This window comes from Nicotiana attenuata, chromosome 12, assembly GCF_001879085.1.
Source record: "Nicotiana attenuata strain UT chromosome 12, NIATTr2, whole genome shotgun sequence".
Lineage (NCBI taxonomy): Eukaryota > Viridiplantae > Streptophyta > Magnoliopsida > Solanales > Solanaceae > Nicotiana > Nicotiana attenuata.
This window is the reverse complement of record NC_032000.1, coordinates 25,441,570-25,461,251: the sequence shown is the minus strand read 5'-3', so window position 1 is coordinate 25,461,251 and position 19,682 is coordinate 25,441,570. Positions and strand designations below refer to the sequence as shown.

The following is a 19,682-nucleotide window of genomic DNA, read 5'->3' as shown; positions in this document are numbered from 1 at the left end:
GTCTTCCATGTCAGTCTCCTGAAACCTTTTCGGGAAGACACGGAGGATCCTTCAAGGAGCCAGCTCACAATACCTAGTATTCGAGGTCCCAATTCAACCGGGAAAAGGCGTGTTGAAGCTATCCTTGATGACAAAGTGATTCATGCCTCAAGGAAAGATCACCGAGAGTTTTTAGTGAAATGGCAGGGCTGTGATGCAGAAGAGAATACTTGGGAGAGGGGAACAAACCTCAAAGCCTACAAGAGCCTCATTGAAGATTATTTTTCAAGTAAGGCGTCGAGGACGTCGCCAACTCAGGTGGGGGAGAATGTCATGGGCGGCTTTCCAGCCATGCCCCATGACCCCTTGGGCGCGCCCCGTGGTGTCCTAGCAAGCCTCCCAATGCCTAGCGCCACGGACGGCCCCGTGGTCTTGGTCGCGCCAAGTGACAAGCGCGCAGGTGCCTCTGTCGCTCCACCGATATCCCTCGCCAGTGCCAAGCCGCAGGCAGAAGCCAACAGCGCCGTGCGCGCAGACCGTGATGCCAAAGACACTGCTGCTGACAACGGACCTGCTGCTGCCTTATAGAAAACTAAGTCATTTTCATTGTAAATATAGAGTAGTTTTATTTCATGTACTTCCATTATGTTTCTCTAGCTTAGTCAAGTCTAGTCTTGTAGCTTTGGATTATTTTTTTTAAGTATTATTAGGGGGGATCAAGCAATCAAAACTTTCTAGCAAGCAAGCAATTCTCTGTACTGGTGTCTCTCCCCCTCGACACCGCGTTGCTTTTCTGTAATAGCTTTTGATTAATGCAATCAAGCTTTCTTTCATTCTGAATTCTCATTTCTGTTCTCTCAATTGCTCTTGACATTGGTTTTCCCGTACGGCACTGACAATCTCGTCTAGCGTACGGAGGGGACCTCAGTTGGCGGACAGCAATTGCACTGACATCAGTTGCCTAGCCTTACGTCGCCCTTCCAAGGAATCTCAGGAAGGTAACTTATATATTTTAAAACTAAATAAAATGTACTAGAAAACTCAATTATTATATTTAAGGTGATACCCAAAAAAGACAAACTATCTGATTCCTGAAATAATATCTTTTTGCAATTTGGGTAGCTAATAGCTATGTTGGGTTCAAAAATGACTGCTTTGCTATTTCTATGCATGGGACAACTTAGATCCAAGTCGATAGCAATATCAAATATTACTGAAATTTAAGAACAAGTACCTTTCTAATTCAACCCATTTCAAATAAATAACTCATTTTTGTTAAAATTTTATCTTATAACTGAATGTGCGTTGAAACATAAATTATTTCGTATTAGAGTTAAAAATCTTGTAGTAATTAGCTCTTTTATAGTATTAACAAATTTATGGATATTTTACCGAACACATCAATAACGTATTTTCAGTTTCAGCACTTCTATCCCAACATATAACTGCTTGTTTATAGAACCAATACCATCACTTAAAAAGTATTTTTCAGCACCTGATGCTTAAAAGCTACTTTAATTCAGCTAAGCCAAATGAGCTATAAGGTTGCCAAACACCCTAATAAGCTAAAAACTCTCTAAGTTTGACCAGCTTTTAAACCTATCCAAAATAGGCTCTTAGAGGGGCAAGTGAAAAATGACCTAAAGCTCTAAGTTGTTTTCCCCATTTGATTGGAGATATTTCTTGTGGGATATGTTAAACTCCACCACTAAAGCCCCTATATCCAGGAGCCTATTGCTGGGACTCTTTCTTCCTCTGCTCCCTTGATGGACTCGAACCCTCAACCTTATGGTTGGATGACTAAGCTATCCATTCCTGGTCAGTGTAAGTTTTTTTCCATGGTGATAACATCTTCAATGAGTTCTTCAACCCAACATAAGACTGTGATTTCATCAATGACAACATTTCTGCCAGGAAACATTTTATGTCATACTAAATAGGATCTTTGTATCTTGGGTAACAAGTGACATGATAAGGTGGAGAGACTTGAGGGGAACCCATATGCTAGGCTTATGAAAAAAGATGATGTTGATAAAAAAGGCATTAGAACATTTTGTGTATGTCTCTAGAAATTGGTATGGCTGTCAGATGGTGTTAGTTCGTGTTTGTTGAAGGTCAAGAATAGCACTGCTTCTGAATTGGAACAACAAACTTCATGGATGAGTAAGAGGAAATGCAAACTTTCTGGTTGGAAAGCAGGCTTTTCACCTTCTAACACAGCTTTCTAGGCATACACTTGGAATTGCTGATTTCAAGCGTCAAGAGATGATGCCTCCCAGGACAGCAACTCGGCTGGGTAAATGTAACTGTTTGGACAAAGAAGTTGGGCATGTGGCTAATAGTTGTCGACTATAATTTTAATCCATGTTAGCTTTCAGTGGTGTAATGTGTTATCAACCCCAATTTATGCTTCTCAAGTTGGTTGAAGATATGCTGTACACTATGGCTTATGAAGCATGCCTTTAAGGGTCCTATTTAGCAACTTCTTACTATGACTCTCTGGTGTTTCTCTTCTTCAACAATCTTTTTCTATTAAGGGGAAGATGATCAATTGTGTTTTATTTTGCTTGTTACTTGCGTAACTGTCAAATGGTGGTGATATTACACGGTAACTATAGGTTAAGCTGCTTCAGTAATATTTGTTTTATTATTATCATCACGTTGGATTCTAAATGGAACTCCTTAATCAATGATGATATCAGGTGTTACTACAATAGCAGGAGGTTATTCACTAATACCAGGCCGTGCTGATGGACCTGGATTAAATGCATCATTCTCAGATGATTTTGAACTTTCTTTTGTTCCTGAGAGATGCACTTTAATGATCTCTGACCATGGCTCTAAGTTAGTCCGCGAAATACAGCTCAAGGCCGAGGATTGCTCAAGAGATTCTCATTCTGGTAATACATTCAACCAAGCATACATTGCTCATTTTTCCATTGCGTTTGTCCCCTTATTGTGATTTTGAGGTTGGAATTGCTCATCAGTTTCTGCAGTCTAAAAGCTTGTGGATTGGTTAGTGCACAACATGACTGTGAATGTTCCATTAACCTTTTGTAGTGTCATATCTTAGACGTTCCTCACTTTCTACATTGTGCTTTTGAATGCCAATTTTTCCTTTTACCTGAAATAAGATACTTTAACATTTGTAACATTTTCCAGCTCTAAAAGCAGTTTCTACATGGTTCTTAACCGTGGGGCTTCCCTGCTTAGTCTGCTTGATTCTCGGTTTGGTCATTCGTCCTTATGTTATCCCAAATGTAAGTATCAATAGTGGTCGATTTTGAGTTCCTGTGATGACAAATACTCACATATTCTCTAATGGAACTTTCTAGACAGGAACACGGCAGTCGTCTTCAGTGCAACATGACATGGAAGCACTTCCTAATCAGTCTGGAGAGACAAGTTCTGATGTTCTGCTTCGGCATCAGAAGCGTAGTTGTTGACTCAAAGATCTATTCACTTTTAAGGAAGCTCGTGTTACTTACTTTCTCCCATCTGCGCCTAATGTTTAGTCCTAAAGTAGTAGTATGCCAGACTTCTCGTAAACAACTGGCTCCTCTCTTAAGTTTTGACGACTCTGAAAGCAAAGAATCAGCAAAATCACCGGTGGCAGCTAACATTTTGGAGGATTTGATAACTTTTGATGGAAGTTTAGTTAACTCCGAGCTGACTACTAATCAAGATGATGAGGTGAGCAAAAGTACCGATATTTCTGTTGTAGATAGCATGATACTAGCTAATCTAAAAGGGTTTGCAGAGCAGGGGATTGATTCTTCAGGGCCTGAAGTTTCACAGAGCATTTCGAGCTTAGTTAACCGAAAAAAGAAAGTAACTTAGTGAAGTCTAGTAGTAGTAGCACTAATGTATTGCTATTAACTTTTGCAACTGTTCTGAAAGTTAGTCAGTCTATCTGCTACCACTTTCATGTACATAGTAGGACAAGCAAATGACTCAATTATCTTTTGAGTTAATATTTCTGGTCTGTGTTTCTTGTTTCAATGAAGTGATGCCTCGTATGAAAAAACTATTTCTTTTTGTTTCCATTTGATTTTGCCTCTTTATTAGTCTATACAGCTGAAAATATAGTGTATTCCGCTGCTTCATAACAATTACAATCAGACTTTCTCTATAATAACATCCTTTTTAGCAATCATTCACTATAAAAGCCAAGTTTTTTTGGGAACCTATTTTTATGTTAACATCACTTCTCGTCAAACAATGTCTGAACAAATAAGGTTGTTATATAGAAGTTTGACTGCACGTCTCAATTCCAAATAAGTTGGGGTTGATTTTACTTTTCTCACATCCGTCCATGATGTGTGAACCCTAGCTCATGCTCTCTGTTACGCGGCGCCTTCCTGAGATTCCTAGGAAGGGCGACGTAAGGCTAGGCAACTGATGTCAGTGCAGTTGCTGTCCGCCAACTGAGGTCCCCTCCGTACGCTAGACGAGATTGTCAGTGTCGTACGGGAAAACCAATGTCAAGAGCAATTGAGAGAACAGAAATGAGAATTCAGAATGAAAGAAAGCTTGATTGCATTAATGAAAGCTATTACAGAAAAGCAACACGGTGTCGAGGGGGAGAGACACCAGTACAGAGAATTGCTTACTTGCTAGAAAGTTTTGATTGCTTGATCCCCCCTAATAATACTTAAAAAAAATAATCCAAAGCTACAAGACTAGACTTGACTAAGCTAGAGAAACATAATGGAAGTACATGAAATAAAACTACTCTATATTTACAATGAAAATGACTTAGTTTTCTATAAGGTAGCAGCAGGTCCGTTGTCAGCAGCAGTGTCTTTGGCATCACGGTCTGCACGCGCGGCGTTGTCTACGCGCACGGCGCTGTTGGCTTCTGCCTGCGGCTTGGCGCTGGCGAGGGGTATCGGTGGGGCGACAGAGGCACCTGCGCGCTTGTCACTTGGCGCGGCCAAGACCACGGGGCCGTCCGTGGCGCTAGGCATTGGGAGGCTTGCTAGGACGCCACGGGGCACGCCCAAGGGGTCATGGGGCATGGCTGGAAAGCCGCCCATGACATCTCTCATGTCCAGGTGCAACGTGATGGAACCTGTAGCATATTTTTCGCCACAGTCCGGTGTTTGACGTAACATGTGTTTTAGATGAGCACGTCCTAACATATTTTTCGTCACGTTTTTAGACGAGCACATCCTAACATTATCTATATTGTGAGGATTTTTCATGAATTAGCAAGAGCTAGTTATTAATTAACCGCAACCCTTTTCTTTTCACGACATTTGATTACACGTACAGCAAAGATAAACAAGTAGAATATTACGGACTTACTGATAATCTTGATGGACTTCTCTTCAAGGTAGAGCAGGATAGCTGGGGATGTAAGTAGGAATTAAATTGTGTGGGACCAGTTGAAATCTTGTATAATAGAACCAATGGACGGTCCAACTAAATAACCTGATATGGCAACAAGCCAACAAGAGTGATATATATATATATATATATATACATATATGGTCCAAAAAAAAGATCTTATTGGCGAAAACTTTTCTATCCTTTTCTTTTATCCATTGATATTATAGCACCTGACGAGTATAAAGTAAAACTTGCTGTAATTCTTTTTGTTTAATCTGCCTTTTGTCCTGCTCTAATTTTGATTTTCAAAACATTGTTTCAACCTATTCTGCATAAGAGCTCCCATGCCCTATCCTGTTTATGATTGAGGATATGTATAATTTTTAGCCACTCCCAAAAATAATAGCCGACAAATTTTTTTTCTTTTGGATATATGTGCATTATATACATGTAATATACATATTTTAATATTTTTTTTGGTTGGGGAATGCATTAGTTTCGGCAGATCGATCAATTTTGTATTCTACCCTTTATGATTTGGCTTGTCCTGCCCTCAATCCGTCCCGTTGTCATCTCTAATTGCGATTAATTATCATGTCACACGTAACACATACATTACTTTAACATAACGGTCAATGGATGTAGTTTTTACATTACAAATTTCTCTCTTGAAAGTGTAACTCCTTTGCATGGAAAAGTTTGATCTTGTAGAAAGATCCTAAACCATGGAAGTCTAACAGAAAACATGTCATTCTCAAAGTTTATTAAAAATAAAATAAAAATTCTTGTCTTTTAGAGGAGGTTGGGGTGCAAGGGACAGGGTGGGAAGTTGTATGGGATCTATAAACCATGGCACTAAATCAAATGATAATGTTTTGGGTGGTCCAATGTCAAGTTCTCAAATTAAGTTGTAATCTCTTTTATTCTTGGGCCTTGTGGGGTGTGGAAAATGGAATCCACTAAAATAGAGAAAAAAAGACCAAATAATTAGGCTTACAATTTTTTAAAAATGTTTAATTTGGATATCAAGTTTTCAGAAGAGGTTAAGGTACTCATTTTTTTTTTTATAATGTTTCTAAGAAAATGAAGTGTCTTTGTTGCCATGATATCTACTTTATGAGCATTATAATAGTATCTATTTGACAAGAATGCTTTGTTCATTTGTCTTTCTCTAATTCTAACTGTAGTTTACCGTTGGTCACGTGCCCATGTGAGTGGGTTCTCTCACACTGTACCAGCAGTACAGTTTATTATTAAAAAAATAAATTAAAAACGTACTATTTGGAAGATCTACAAACATTCTTGCAATATAGAACATTAATGGCTTCAAGTGCATATTTCCTATATACTCAGCCCATACCACATTGTTCTACCAGGTTTTGTTTAAGTAATACAACTTGTGCTTTCATTTTTTCTAGCTACCTATGGTAGAACAAATTGTAAGGAGAAAACTTCCTTTTTGGCTGGCTTTGTTGTTTTTTTTCTCTCCCCATTTTGTCTTTTCTTTTACTTGGACCCTATTAAAGTTCAGGGGGTGTGCAAAGGACAAGAAATGGAAATAGATCTTGTCTTGACATTATTGGTACTCAAAAAGCAAATAGAAGCAATGGAATTCCTAGGGAATTGATCAGATCATGAGATATATAGAACTATTTTTTTGTACTAGTAATAATTTTCAACTCACTTACACAGCATTCACTACAACACTATTGAATACTAGATAAACATTATAAGCTATATTCTAAAATGGGCTTCCTCTCTCCAAAATTTGTACTTTGATGGCTGTTAGTGCATGATATATTTCTCATTTCTAAGCCATCAAGAAGCAATTTTAGCAACTCCTGAAGTTTCTGTATGTAACTTGATTAATAGCCTTGAGAATATCCAGCAGAGTTGAACCGAGAACGAACATTTTGTCGATCATAAACAGGATTTGCATGGTCCAAAGGCTTTATTATCACTGTGTTGCGCTGCCCTTGTTCTTGAACTGCTCCGAAAACTACTTCCTTCGTGCTCTCTGAGCTTTGCTCGTAGAATGTTTGAGGTCCAGATGAATGATATCGATGATGATGTAGCTGCTTCTGAGTTTGCTGTTGCTGTAGTTGAACATCAGCACTCCATCCACCATAAAAAGCACGGCTTTGCTTCAGCTGTTGCATTTTTTCAGAATCTTTGGACATGAATGCATAAGTCTTTCGTGGGGTGGGTGTTCTGGTTTCAATGGATGGGGGCTCATCTTCTTTTGGTATTACAAAGCTGTCCTGTACCGGCCATGTGTGTTGCTGATACTGCTGCTGCTGTTGATATTGATGATGGTTCAATGGTGTACGTTTCAGCACAGGAAATACATTTCCTAAAACATCAGAAACTGATGCTCCCGTACGCATAATTAGCTTCCCTAGAGATCCAAACATGCTTTCGTCTTGCTTCTCCTCATCGCCTTCAGACGGAATTAGGGGAGGCCTAAATGATGACTTAGCTGGCTTCTGATATTGATTGGTGAAAATGGATGTGTTCTGATCCTTCAAGAAGACAGAAGTGAAAGAAAGTAAATGAGATCACGTATGGGATGTTAAGTAACACGAGGTACCATTTAGTTCGAGTCATAAGAAAGCTTGTTCTGTAGACTTTTAACTTGCTAATTATCAATATCAGTATGAATATCTTACAACTCTTCCTCTAAAACTTGTTCAGTTCAGTGATTGTAACCAAGCAACATAGAAATTGGCAAGCCTAGAAGCAAAAGAAGGGCCTCTATATCCTTGATACTTTAAGTCCCCGTTGCAACGCTTAGAAAGTAATGTGACTTTAATCATAAGAGTAAAGAACTTGATACTCACTTCTTCAGGAGATACCATGGTACCAAGCCTTCGCTGCAGCAACGCTAGCATGTAACCAAAGAAGCCAGCTGCTAAAAGCACAGCTATTCCTGTAGCAAATTTGCGTTTCTTCCATAACATGTTCAACTGCAATAGATTTGAACAAAGTAAAACAACGCAAAGTTACTAACCTAGCGGAAAACCACTACCATACTGATAAGCACAGTCTTCAAAATGGAGTTGAATCTCCCTAATTGCTTTATTTCCTCTGTCTATGACTAGCAGGGAACAACTGCTTCCCATATAGACCACATCAAAATCATTAGAGAATTTTGCATCTTCACTTGGTCCATCAACATGCCCGCCTCCCCGGCTCCATTTACCACCGGCAATTGTTGTAATCCCTGGTCAAGGAAATTTCATAGCATAAATTTAAAGAGCATTCTAACTTTGCAGACATTAGTCCTCACATTTTACTCTTAAAACTAAGATACTAAAGGGAGATTTCAGAAATCACCCTATTTAATCAAAAGTCAGATGATCAGAAATTTGGAGATTTTAAAAGACTAGTACATGACCACAAACAAGCCAAGCAGTGCTACTCTATCACGATCAGGGTCATAGTTTAGTAAATTACCTGCATCACTTATCTTCCTAATTGCCATGTTATCAGTATCTGCTATATAGATGTTCCCTCTGTCATCAACAGTAAGACCCTTAGGATGATTCATCCTTGCGTCCCGTAATTTTCCATCAATATGTCCAGAGTATCCATCAGCTGATCCAGCCACCAATCTAGGTCTGGTGTCTGTCAATTTGCAGCAAACATGAAGAATCAAATGGTAAGAATCAAGCATCTTCTAAAAGCCAACTTGAAAAGCAAAAGATAAGGTACTCCGGAGAACACAAATTTTCAGTACTGCACATCTTTAACAAAATTATAAGTACAAAGTATTGAGGGAACAAACAGTCGGTGGACTACTCACAAAGTGAAAGCCACAAGGATTACTGTTATTAACAAGAACACAACACAAAGCACCAGGCACATGTAGCCAAAATGTGCAAACTCTATGAGCTAAAACTCAGTATAATGTCTAGCTCAGATCATGCTTCTTTTACACTCATGTCAAACCTTGTTAAAATTCTGACACTGCCCAAATGAGAAAACCTAGTCTACATTGGGCTCAAACGCTATCGTCATAATTCTTTTTTATACAGGCAACAAAAACCTAAAACCAAAAGTTACACCCAGAAAAAGAAAAAGTACTCAAGATTGAAGCCACTAATTACCTAGAATAGTTAAAAACACCCAAAATAAAAAAGAAGAAAGACTTACACTGAGACAAAGAGGAAGAAATCTTGTAAAGATTACTATTAGCAGAATCCAAAATGAGGAGCTCTCCACTAGACATAATCTCTACAGAATAAGGCTCAATCCCAAGTTTGCTTCCATCAAACACTGTCTCCACATTATACCCACTCTCAAATTTCATCATTGGACGCCCAGATATCACTGCAAAAAACACCATTATTCACCAGAAATGGTTTTTTTAACCTCCAAAAATTTAAAATTAAAAAGAAAAATCAAAATGGGGTTGTAAAAAAGAAAAAAATAACATCAAAGAGATCCATTATACATACCAGTTTTAGTACTGGATTTGATTGACCAAACCCATTTCATCAGCTTTGTAACAGCATTTGAAACAAACACATTCACAATTTCTGCTTACACAAAACAGTAAATAACATCATTAAAACAAGAACTAAAAGGATTGTACAAAAAAACAGATCAAGAATGGCAGAAGCTTCTAGAAACACATGCAGTAAAATTCAAGAATGTGTATATACACTTACTTGAAGGTGAAGAAGTAGCTGAAACTGAACAGAAAACAGTAAAAAGAAGCAGAAGTGTGAGAATCAAAGCTGAATTTTTTTTAACCATTTTTGTTAGTGAAAAAAATGCAAGAAAATGGTGGTAGTGAAACTACTGCATTGTGGGGGTATATGAAGCAAGAATAAAGAAACCCTAGTTCAAGAAATGAGCTCAGTGAATAAAAGGGTGTTAGAAAAGAAGTGGCTTTGTGGTTTTTTTTGATCTTTTAGCAGAAAAAGTGTTGGGGTTTTTGAGAGAGTGTGAGTGAGGGGAAAGCTGTGAATGAAAATAAAAAGATGAGAGAGACAGGGGTGGGGGTGGGGGGTGGGGTGGTGGGCAAAAGCAAAAAAGAAAGGGGTGGGCTCCACAAATGACCATTGGAAGAAAGGAGGAGCAAAGAGAGAATCATATTTGATGAATCTATGAGATCATATTTGTACAATCTATGTGTTCCTAATCTTTCATCATATATCTTGTTTTTTACTACAAATACCAAGGTCAGGCAATTGATTTTTTTAAATTCAAATAATTAATAAGGGGTGGTAAATGGTTAATGAGGGCGGTCCTTTCCTAAAGCAATTAAAACAACTGCTTTAGATCCTATATTTGTAGGGTTCCATTTTTTGTTACACCTAATAAACTATATATAAGTTAAAAAAGAAGTTCAGTGAAGTGAATTTTTTTGATTTTCTCTTAACAAATATAGAGAAGAAAGATTTGCGGCTGTTATGATTTCTGTCAAGGAAATTGCATTTGAAATAAATGTCGAACCCGAATTTCGTAAGAAACGTGTGATATATAGAAAGAAACAATTTGATGAGAATGTTGATAATAAAATCTCAAAATCTCTCGAAGGGTCTTTCAGAGTTGATTACTTTTTATACATAATTCAAAATATATTTGAACAATTCGAAACATATGAAAATATTTTTAGTTTTCTATTTAGCGTTAAAAATACTGAGATCACTAGATGATGGAAATTTAGAAAAATATTGCCTATCTTGAATGTTCCTTAAAGCATAATAATCAAACTGATATTGGTGGTTTAGATTTATTTTCTAAATTAAAAGTGTTAAGAAAAAAAGTATAATTAGAAGATAACTGTTTAATTGATATACTCAATCAAATAAAAAGATTTAATTCTTTTTCAAATGCCTATATTGCTTATAGAATAATGTCAATAACTCACGTTACCGTTACTTTAGCGGAAAGAAGTTTTTCAAAATTAAAATTGATAAAATCATAACTAGGATAAAAAATGTCTCAAGTTAGGTTAAATGGATTAGATATAAGCCCGTTTGGATGGGCTTGCTTTAAGTGATGTTTAAGCCATAAGTTAAGAATTTTAGCTTTTGGCTTATTTTTGTCATTTTAGCTTAAAAACAAGTGATCAAAAATATTTTTTTACTGTATCCAAACACTACAAAATAACTTAAAGCAATTTTGGCTTAAAAACACTTAAATAAGTCAATCCAAACGGGCTCTATATTGTCAATTGAGAAAGACTTAATGGAAGAAATTGATTATAATTTTTTTAATAACTTTGCATCTAAAAGAAATAGAAAAATAGACTTCAAACATAATAATAATAATTTAAAAAAAAAGTTAAGACCCCTCATAAAATTTGGCTTTAGGCCACAAATTTCATCGGACCGCCCCTATGCTTAATAAGGTAGTGGAACATTTTCCTTTGTCTTTTCTTAGTTCGATAACATTAGTGTTAGCATGATATCGTGTTATTCTTAAATTGTTATTACTACCTATCGTTTAATTGCTATCTTGGCTTGGTTTTTTAAATATTTTGTGTTGTTACTAACTTGTTACCACAACTTCTTTCATCTTTTCTTTAATTGAGGGTCTATTGAAAACAACCTCCCTATCCTCTCAAGATAGGGATAAAATTGCGTACATCTTACCCTTCTCAAACCCCACTAGGTTTTTATTGGTGTTATTGTAAATGCTTAACTATGCAATTTGAATTACGTCAATTTAATCACTAAGATGATTTTTTCTTGTTGCTTGAATTTGGTTGATACAAATGACGTGCATGAGAGTTTGTGCATACATCAGTTAATTCCACGAGGTAATTACTACGTTCCACCGATACAAGTAACTCTATCCCTTAAACTTTGATTAATGAGAAGAAATCGCCTAGTATTTTTTGCCTCCGCTAAAATTTGAACCTAATATCTTATAATTTTCAACCCACTTCGTCGAATTAAACCAACAACAATAACAACAAATCCAGTTTAATCCCATAAATAAGGTCTGGGGAGGGTAATGTGTACGCAGACCTTTCCCTACCTCATAGAGATAGAGAGGTTGTTTCCGATAGACCCTCGACTCAAGGAATAATGAAGATAAAGCAACCAAGTAGTAAAGAATATTAGCAACAATGTAACATAGTAACGGGCGTGAATGCTACAACATGCACAATAAAGAACCATAAATAGGAAATTACAAAAATAGTCCTAGTACTACTGAATAGCCAGGAGGAACACACTATTATCTGTCAACTTACAACCCTAATCCTCGACCTCCACACCTTCCGATCGTGGGTCATGTCCTCAGAAAATTGAAGCAATGACATGTCCTGCCTAATTACCTCTCCCGAATACCCCAGACCCGCCATGGACAACCTCTCACACCTCCTCAGCGGAGCATCTATGTCTCTCCTCTTCACATGCCCGAACCATCTGAGCCTCGATTCCCGTAACTTATCCTCTACAGATGCCACTCCTACCTTATCCGTAATAACTTCATTCCTAATCTTGTCTTTCATAGTATGCCCACACATCCATCTCAACATCCTCATTTCAGCTACTTTCATCTTTTGGACATGAGACTTCTTGACGGGCCAACACTCAGCTCCATACAACATAGTCGGTCTAACCACCACTTTATAGAACTTGCTCTTAAGTCCATGTGGCACATTCTTATCACACAAAACCCCCGAGGTGAGCCTCCATCTCATCTACCCCACTCCGATGCGATGAGTAACATCCTCGTCAATCTCTCCGTTGCCTTGAATAATAGACCCAAAATATTTGAAACTATCTCTTTTAGGGATGACCTGAGTACCAATCCTCACTTCCACTTCTTCTTCATGTATCCCCTCACTGAACTTGCACTCCAAGTACTCAATTTTTGATGTACTCAACTTGAAACCTTTAGACTCCAGCGTTTGTCTCCAAACTTCCAATTTAGCATTAACTTCGCCTCGCGTCTCGTCAATTAGGACTATGTCATAAGCAAATAGCATACACCATGGCACCGAGCTTCCGCGGTCCTCACTCGGGTCTTCGCTCCCTCATACATGTCCTTAATCGCCCTAATGTACGCTACCGGGACACCGTCCAATTACACCACACTCTTAAATAAAATATTATGACTATGTCAGGCATTTTTGTTTTTAGATATGTAGTTGAAGATTATTAAATGAATCAAAATTTCTAAGTTTACTCAGAATAGACCACTATTAAATATGCTTAGAGAGAGGCAAAGGAATATGCCAATTTAGTGATCATTGAATGTCATAAACATAAAAAAGAAAAAATTGTTAATTTGGGACAATGCACATAAGAATATAGGTTTAATTCGTGTAAATAATTTAGCTAGTGCAGCTTATGAAATGTTTGAACAATTTATAGTCATTTGAATTATTCGTAATTATACATTAACCTGTGATAAAAGGGCTAACATCTTATTCGACAATTTCATGAAATTCCAAATTTGTTTTATTTTTCAATTGTTACACAACTATATAGCTAGCTATTGACGATAAGGGCAAGATTCGTGGGGCTGTTGGGAAATGCGTGGTCCAATTTTGTCAATCTAAACATTGATTGTATCTATAAAAGTAGTTATTCTAGAACAGGCATACAACTTGCTAAGGCTATATTATAGCCTCTTTTTCTCTTCTTTTTTTTCCTCTTCTTTTTCAATGTTGTAATATAATTGAGTACTTGTGTAGTGCTATTTTCGTTTGTTATTCATTTCATAACTGGCCTTTGCCAACTTATGTAGGCACATGCAGATTCAACATGTCATATCAAACATAGTGTCATGGAGCGGGTTGAGTCATAGTTTAAATAGGTATGTTTGATTTTTTAAATGGTTGGGTTGGAAAAAATATAAAAAATAATATTTCTAAAAGTGTTGAGTGACTTTCGAATTACAATGTACAAAGTATAATGACTTTTCAATTACAAAATAAAATAAAGTAACTTTCATAAATAATTTTCGTTAGTTCAGTGACCTTCTGAAAAATGGACTCCTTATTTTGACTATAAAATTTGTTAAAAAACATATATCCGGTTCTGTTCAGTCTCTTCCGAATTTATTAAGGTCAATTTAATATGTTTTTGATTTGTAAATATGAAAAGTACTTCTTTTACATCAAGAAATAAACGAAATCAATATTTTCAACAAGAAATCACATCTCTATTAATAAAAATACAAATAAAAAAAGCATTTCCAGTAGGCAAATGATATCCTTTCTTATATATTAAAATAAATTTTTACAATATAAAATTAATAGTAATTTATTTTATTTAGAGAATTACACCCTCTCTATTAAAAATGCACAAGAAGAATAACATCATCGAGATCCTAGTTTTTCAGTTTTGAAAAAAGGAAACTCACATATTTGAGATTAAGAGCAATACTTTTATTTATTACACTCGGCGTTTACACCAAATCATACTAATTTATCATGGTTAACTGACTTATTAATGTGAGAATATATATTAAATATGATTTAGTGTTAACCATGATTATGAATACACATGTCATGTATTTATTGAATTGATGTGCAGAGAAGTATTTATCTTCGAACATTAGCCTTATACACAAGAAAAACTTGCAAAACGTTGATGGTAGGCTAGAAATCCATATTTTAGTCGTAGATCACACTCTAATTACTGCACTTTACGGGTGTTTGAGCTTAAATGATAGTGATTTGCGCTTATTACCTATTTTATGCCTTGCGTGAAATGATTCCGAACTATTAAGATAATTTGGAGCTACTCCCTCCGGTTCACAATAAGTGTCCAATTTGCTTTTTCATTTTGGTTCAAAATAAGTGTCCAGTTATGTAATCAAGAAAGAATTCAATTTGTTTTTACAAAATAACCCCTATGTACATATCCCTAAAAAGTTTTCTTATTCCTCACATTAAATGTTTAAGTAAGGGTAGTTTAGTCATAGTAGGTATTTTTGTATAGAATTTAGTATTTTCTTAATGGGCGTGCTAAAAGCAAATTGGACACTTATTGTGAACCGGAGGGAGTAAATCGAACAAGTTGGAGCTTTGAAGCTTGAGTAAAAGCCCAAAAAATGAGTCGGGATTGCGTTTGAGAATCGAGGACCAAGTCTACATATCAAAAAGTGAAGGAAACAAGTTACTCTGAGGAAAATACACAGCCACGCCGCAAGGGGAACGACTGGGGGCGGCGCGGCTGTGCAAAATTGCCAACTCTGTCAGAAACAAGCCTCTGAAAATGTCCATTGGCGCGCCGCATGGGGCAGTGCGCCCAACGCCGTGCCTGTACAAAATTCGCAGAGTGTTTTTCCTGTTTCGACTTGGAAAGTGTAGTTTCGTCTGGGCCCGCTCCACATCGTATAAATACACTGAAAACACATTTTTTGAAGGACTTTGGACTTACGGAAGATCAGAAGAATATTGGAGACTCAAAGCACAAGGATTCATTATTCTTTCCTAGACTTAATACTCGAGTTTGGATTGAATTCATGTTTTCTTATTATTCAACTTTATTTGAAATGACTTTCTCCTAATTATGGAGTAGTTTACCTTAGGGTTTGATGGATATGGTGTTCTGATTTTTTTTATTTATGGATTTTAACTCTAGTTCTTTACATGAATTCGCTTATGGAATATTTAATTGATTGCAACTTTATTCACCAGTTTACTTAATCGAAAGAGGAATATTTCGGTGATTATCTTTGCATTATTTTATTTGGTTTAATTCAGTGATTCTTTTAAGTAATCGAAAGAGCTTGTTGAATTGTTGACTAAATCAAGTTAGGAGAATATTCGAGAGACATTTTCCTAAAGACTAATCCATTAACGTGTTCTCGCATATTTTCACAGTGCCTTATATTAGTTCACCTCGTAGAGTTAAGATTTAATCGATAAAGGAGTCTTGGCTACACGTTTGAACTAATCATCGAGTGAATTCGTGATAATAATTATAACATTTGAGTGAATTGAACTAGAGTTGGATCCCAAATAGCCATCTTGCACATATTCTGCCACGACCTATTTCTCCCAGTGATATTTCTGTGTTGCTCAATTTTAGTTTTTTTGTGATCAATTGTCAATTGCTTTAGTTGAATAGTTAAGTTTAATTCATAATCATTCCAATCAAAGTGTTAATCATCATGAATAGCATTTAAGCCATAAATTTACTATACTATCTTTGGCTAGCAAGCACTAAATTTTGTGTTGTGTTCTGCGCTCGTCAAATTTTGGCGCCGTTGTTGGGATTGGCAATCAACAGTGTTCAAAATTAATTTTTGGTGCTAATTCAGGAACCAATTTTATTTTAGTCTTTACGGTTTTTCTCTTTTGTGTGCAGGTAACATGTTTAACTTCTCCGTTGTATGACTCATTCTTCTTCAAAAGAATTCATTCCATACGATACAGAGGTGGAAAAGCGTCTAAGACAGTTGAAGAAAGAGAAAGAACTCACCGGAAGTTTTTTGGGGCAATCTTCAACCCAAGAACACATGGCCAAGAATGGTGATGATGGAATAGACTTAGCTGCAAGAGAGGCAGCACAACAGAGAGAACAAATTGCATGGATAGCAGCTGAAGCAGTCCTTAGAGATGCTGATGAGACTATCGAAGATGATGGGGGTCGAAGATTCAATCTAAATCGAACCCTGGTTGAAGACCAATTCGATGATATGGCTCCCCGGCCTAGAAGAGCATTAGGTGATTATGCTGGACCAGTCTACAATCAGGGACTGTCAAGTGTCAGACCTCCAGCCGTAGCAACAAATAATTTTGAGTTGAAGTAAGGCTTGCTTCAAACCATTCCAAACAACTATGCTTTTTAGAGGGAAAGTGAATGAAGATCCTAACACGCACTTGATGGACTTTGAGGAAATCATGAACATCTTTTAATACAATGGAGTGTCGAAAGATGCAGTATACTTAATGGCATTCCCCTTTTCACTGAAAGGACGCGAAGTACTGACTTCGAAGCTTACCAACTAGGTCAATCAGGACACGGAAAGATATGACGAAAAAGTTTCTTGACAAGTACTTCTCAGCTGCAAAAATAGTAAAATTCAGAAGGGAAATCCACAACTTCTGCCAGAAAGATACTGAAACGGCCTTCGAAGCTTCGAAAAGATTCAAGAAAATAGTGAGAAGGTGTCAGCATAATAGAATCGAATTGTGGATGCAACTCCAGGGTTTTTGGGATGGACTGACACCTTTCTCACGACGAAATTTGAGTACTGCAGTGGGCGGTCCTTTAAAGAAGAAAACTCCCGAGGAGATTGTTGCGATTGTTGATGAGCTCTCTAAAGATGCTAACCAATAGCCTGCTGAGACTGAGAGTAATGATAGAAGGAAATCAGCTGTGGTTCACCAGGTAGACTCTAACACATCAGTGTAAGCCCAGCTAGACACCATGGCCAGAGAGATAAGAAAATTAACCTTAGCAAAGGTCCAGATCAAGCCATCATCAATTTGTGAATTTTGTGGAATGGGTCATCCAACGCATGAATGTCGGGCATCGACTACCGATGAAGTGGTAAATATTGTGGGAAACTTTGAGAGGCAACTACCAGAGCAGTAATAATTTCAATTCCATGGGCAAGAGGCACCCCGAATTTTTGTGGAGTTCATCCAGTGGTAGTGCGAATGCATGGCAATAGAATAACTCCAGCCTAAATAGTCCAATCAGTCTAGCACGGAAGATCTAATGAATGAATTTATCATTAAGATAAATGAGAGACTTGAAACTCATGGCACAACCATTCGGAACTTGGAGAGACATGTGGAGAAACTTGCGAATCTATTGTCTGAGAGGGTTCCAGGAACTGTCCCTGCTGAATTTGAAAGAAACCCAAAAGAAATAATAAATACGGAGTCTTTGAGAAGTGGGCACATATTGAAAGACCTCATTGCAAAACAAAAAAATGAGTTGATTGAAGGACATGTAGAGATTGTGGAGGAGCAGAAAAATAGCAATAATCAAGAAGGTGAAGTGAGGGTAGATGATGGTCTGAAGAAGAAGAGGAAAACTAGAGCTCAGAAGAAGAAGAAGAAGGATGGGAATTCAATTAATGAGGAGACCGAGGAGAGAAAATACATGTCTTCTCTACCTTTCCCCTAGAAGCAAAGAAGAGAGAAGTTGGACAAACAATTCGGGCATTTTATAGAAGTGCTCAAGCAGGTCCATGTGAATATAACTTTCACAGAGGTGCTTTCACAGATGCCAGCCTATGCTAAGTTCCTGAAGTAGATATTGTCCAATAAGCAGAAATTGGAAGAGACATCGGTTGTCAAGCTCACAGAGCATTGTACTACCATCCTGCAAAATAAGCTCCCTCAAAAGTGTGGAGATACAGGGAGTTTTACTATACCCTGTTCTTTAGGAAGTACTAAATTTGAAAAAACTTTGTGTGATTCAGGTGCTTCTATTAATCATATGCCTTTGTCTATTTTTAGGAAATTGGAGGGACGGATTGGAAAAATCAGATCGATACTTGTGTCTTTGCAGCTAGCAGATCAAACCATAATCATACCTGAAAGAATATGGAAGATGTGCTAGTTTGGATTAAATTTGTGTTCCATGTGGACTTCATTGTGGTGAATATGGAAGAAAATAGGGAGGTCCCTCTGATTTTAAGGAGACCATTCTTGGCTACTGGCAGAGCTATTCTGGACATTCAGGAAAGGCAGCTGATGCTCAGAGTGGGGGAAGAAATGGTGGTTTTCAAGGTGGAGGAAGCAACTGGAGCACCTAGAGACTAGTTGACTGCACGCTCTGAATTCAAGGTAAGGGCCCTAAAAGAGTGAGCTGGAGAGGGTAAGCATGATAAATGTAGGGTGTACCCAGAGTAGGCAGAAAAAAACTTTCACCATGGATGTGTGCACTGGGTCGGGCATGCAAAGTGGATCCCGCCTTCGATTCAGATCCAGACTAGATGATTCAGGGGGGTTTTCCTTTACCTCTTGCTTTTTGTTTGTGTGTCATGGGGATATGCCACAATTTAAAGTGTGGGGTGGGGGATATAAATGTGTATATATGTGTTTGTTTGAATTTTTTTTGACTTTTTCCGACGATGGATTTCCTCGATTGTCTTCTTGGGGGATTAAAGTAGAAAAAATTATCTTTGTCTTTCATTTTTGTTTTATTTTCTCAGGTAGTGTAACAGTTCCTCCTTAATTTTTCTTTGTGTCACGGTTCTTTTTAAAGAGTTTTGCTTGAACCGGATGTAGTTAGTTTTTCTTTTATTAGGAATAGAGAAGTCTTGTGCTATGATGTTAAATGGAGATGACTTTTCTTGACTTTGTTGTGCCCTGAGAGGAGTGGGGGCCTTAGTTGTGACGCCTAGGCTCAGCTCTTGACTCTTGCATAGTGCCTTCATTTGTTGATCTCGATTTTGCTTAACTTCTTTGACTAGAGAGTCGGGAT

General features: G+C 37.3%; 2 protein-coding genes across 4 annotated transcripts; one reads left to right on the top strand and one right to left on the bottom strand.

Annotated features, from left to right (window-relative positions):
• On the top strand, nucleotides 1,689-4,023 carry LOC109236195. 2 transcript variants are annotated; one of them, XM_019402399.1, is made up of 4 exons: nucleotides 1,689-2,587; nucleotides 2,682-2,879; nucleotides 3,142-3,239; nucleotides 3,319-4,023. In XM_019402399.1, the coding sequence occupies exons 1-4, from the start codon at nucleotides 2,569-2,571 to the stop codon at nucleotides 3,817-3,819; spliced, it is 816 nt and encodes a 271-aa protein (XP_019257944.1). In that variant the 5' UTR covers nucleotides 1,689-2,568; the 3' UTR covers nucleotides 3,820-4,023. The 2 variants fall into 2 exon arrangements, with proteins under 2 accessions (XP_019257944.1, XP_019257945.1); XM_019402400.1 differs by having other exon boundaries at nucleotides 3,315-4,023.
• LOC109235465 lies at nucleotides 6,926-10,290 on the bottom strand. 2 transcript variants are annotated; one of them, XM_019401582.1, is made up of 7 exons: nucleotides 9,987-10,290; nucleotides 9,774-9,854; nucleotides 9,469-9,645; nucleotides 8,770-8,940; nucleotides 8,324-8,536; nucleotides 8,154-8,242; nucleotides 6,926-7,835 (listed from the first exon to the last, which is right to left on the bottom strand). In XM_019401582.1, the coding sequence occupies exons 1-7, from the start codon at nucleotides 10,072-10,074 to the stop codon at nucleotides 7,179-7,181; spliced, it is 1,476 nt and encodes a 491-aa protein (XP_019257127.1). In that variant the 5' UTR covers nucleotides 10,075-10,290; the 3' UTR covers nucleotides 6,926-7,178. The 2 variants fall into 2 exon arrangements, with proteins under 2 accessions (XP_019257127.1, XP_019257128.1); XM_019401583.1 differs by having other exon boundaries at nucleotides 6,926-7,829.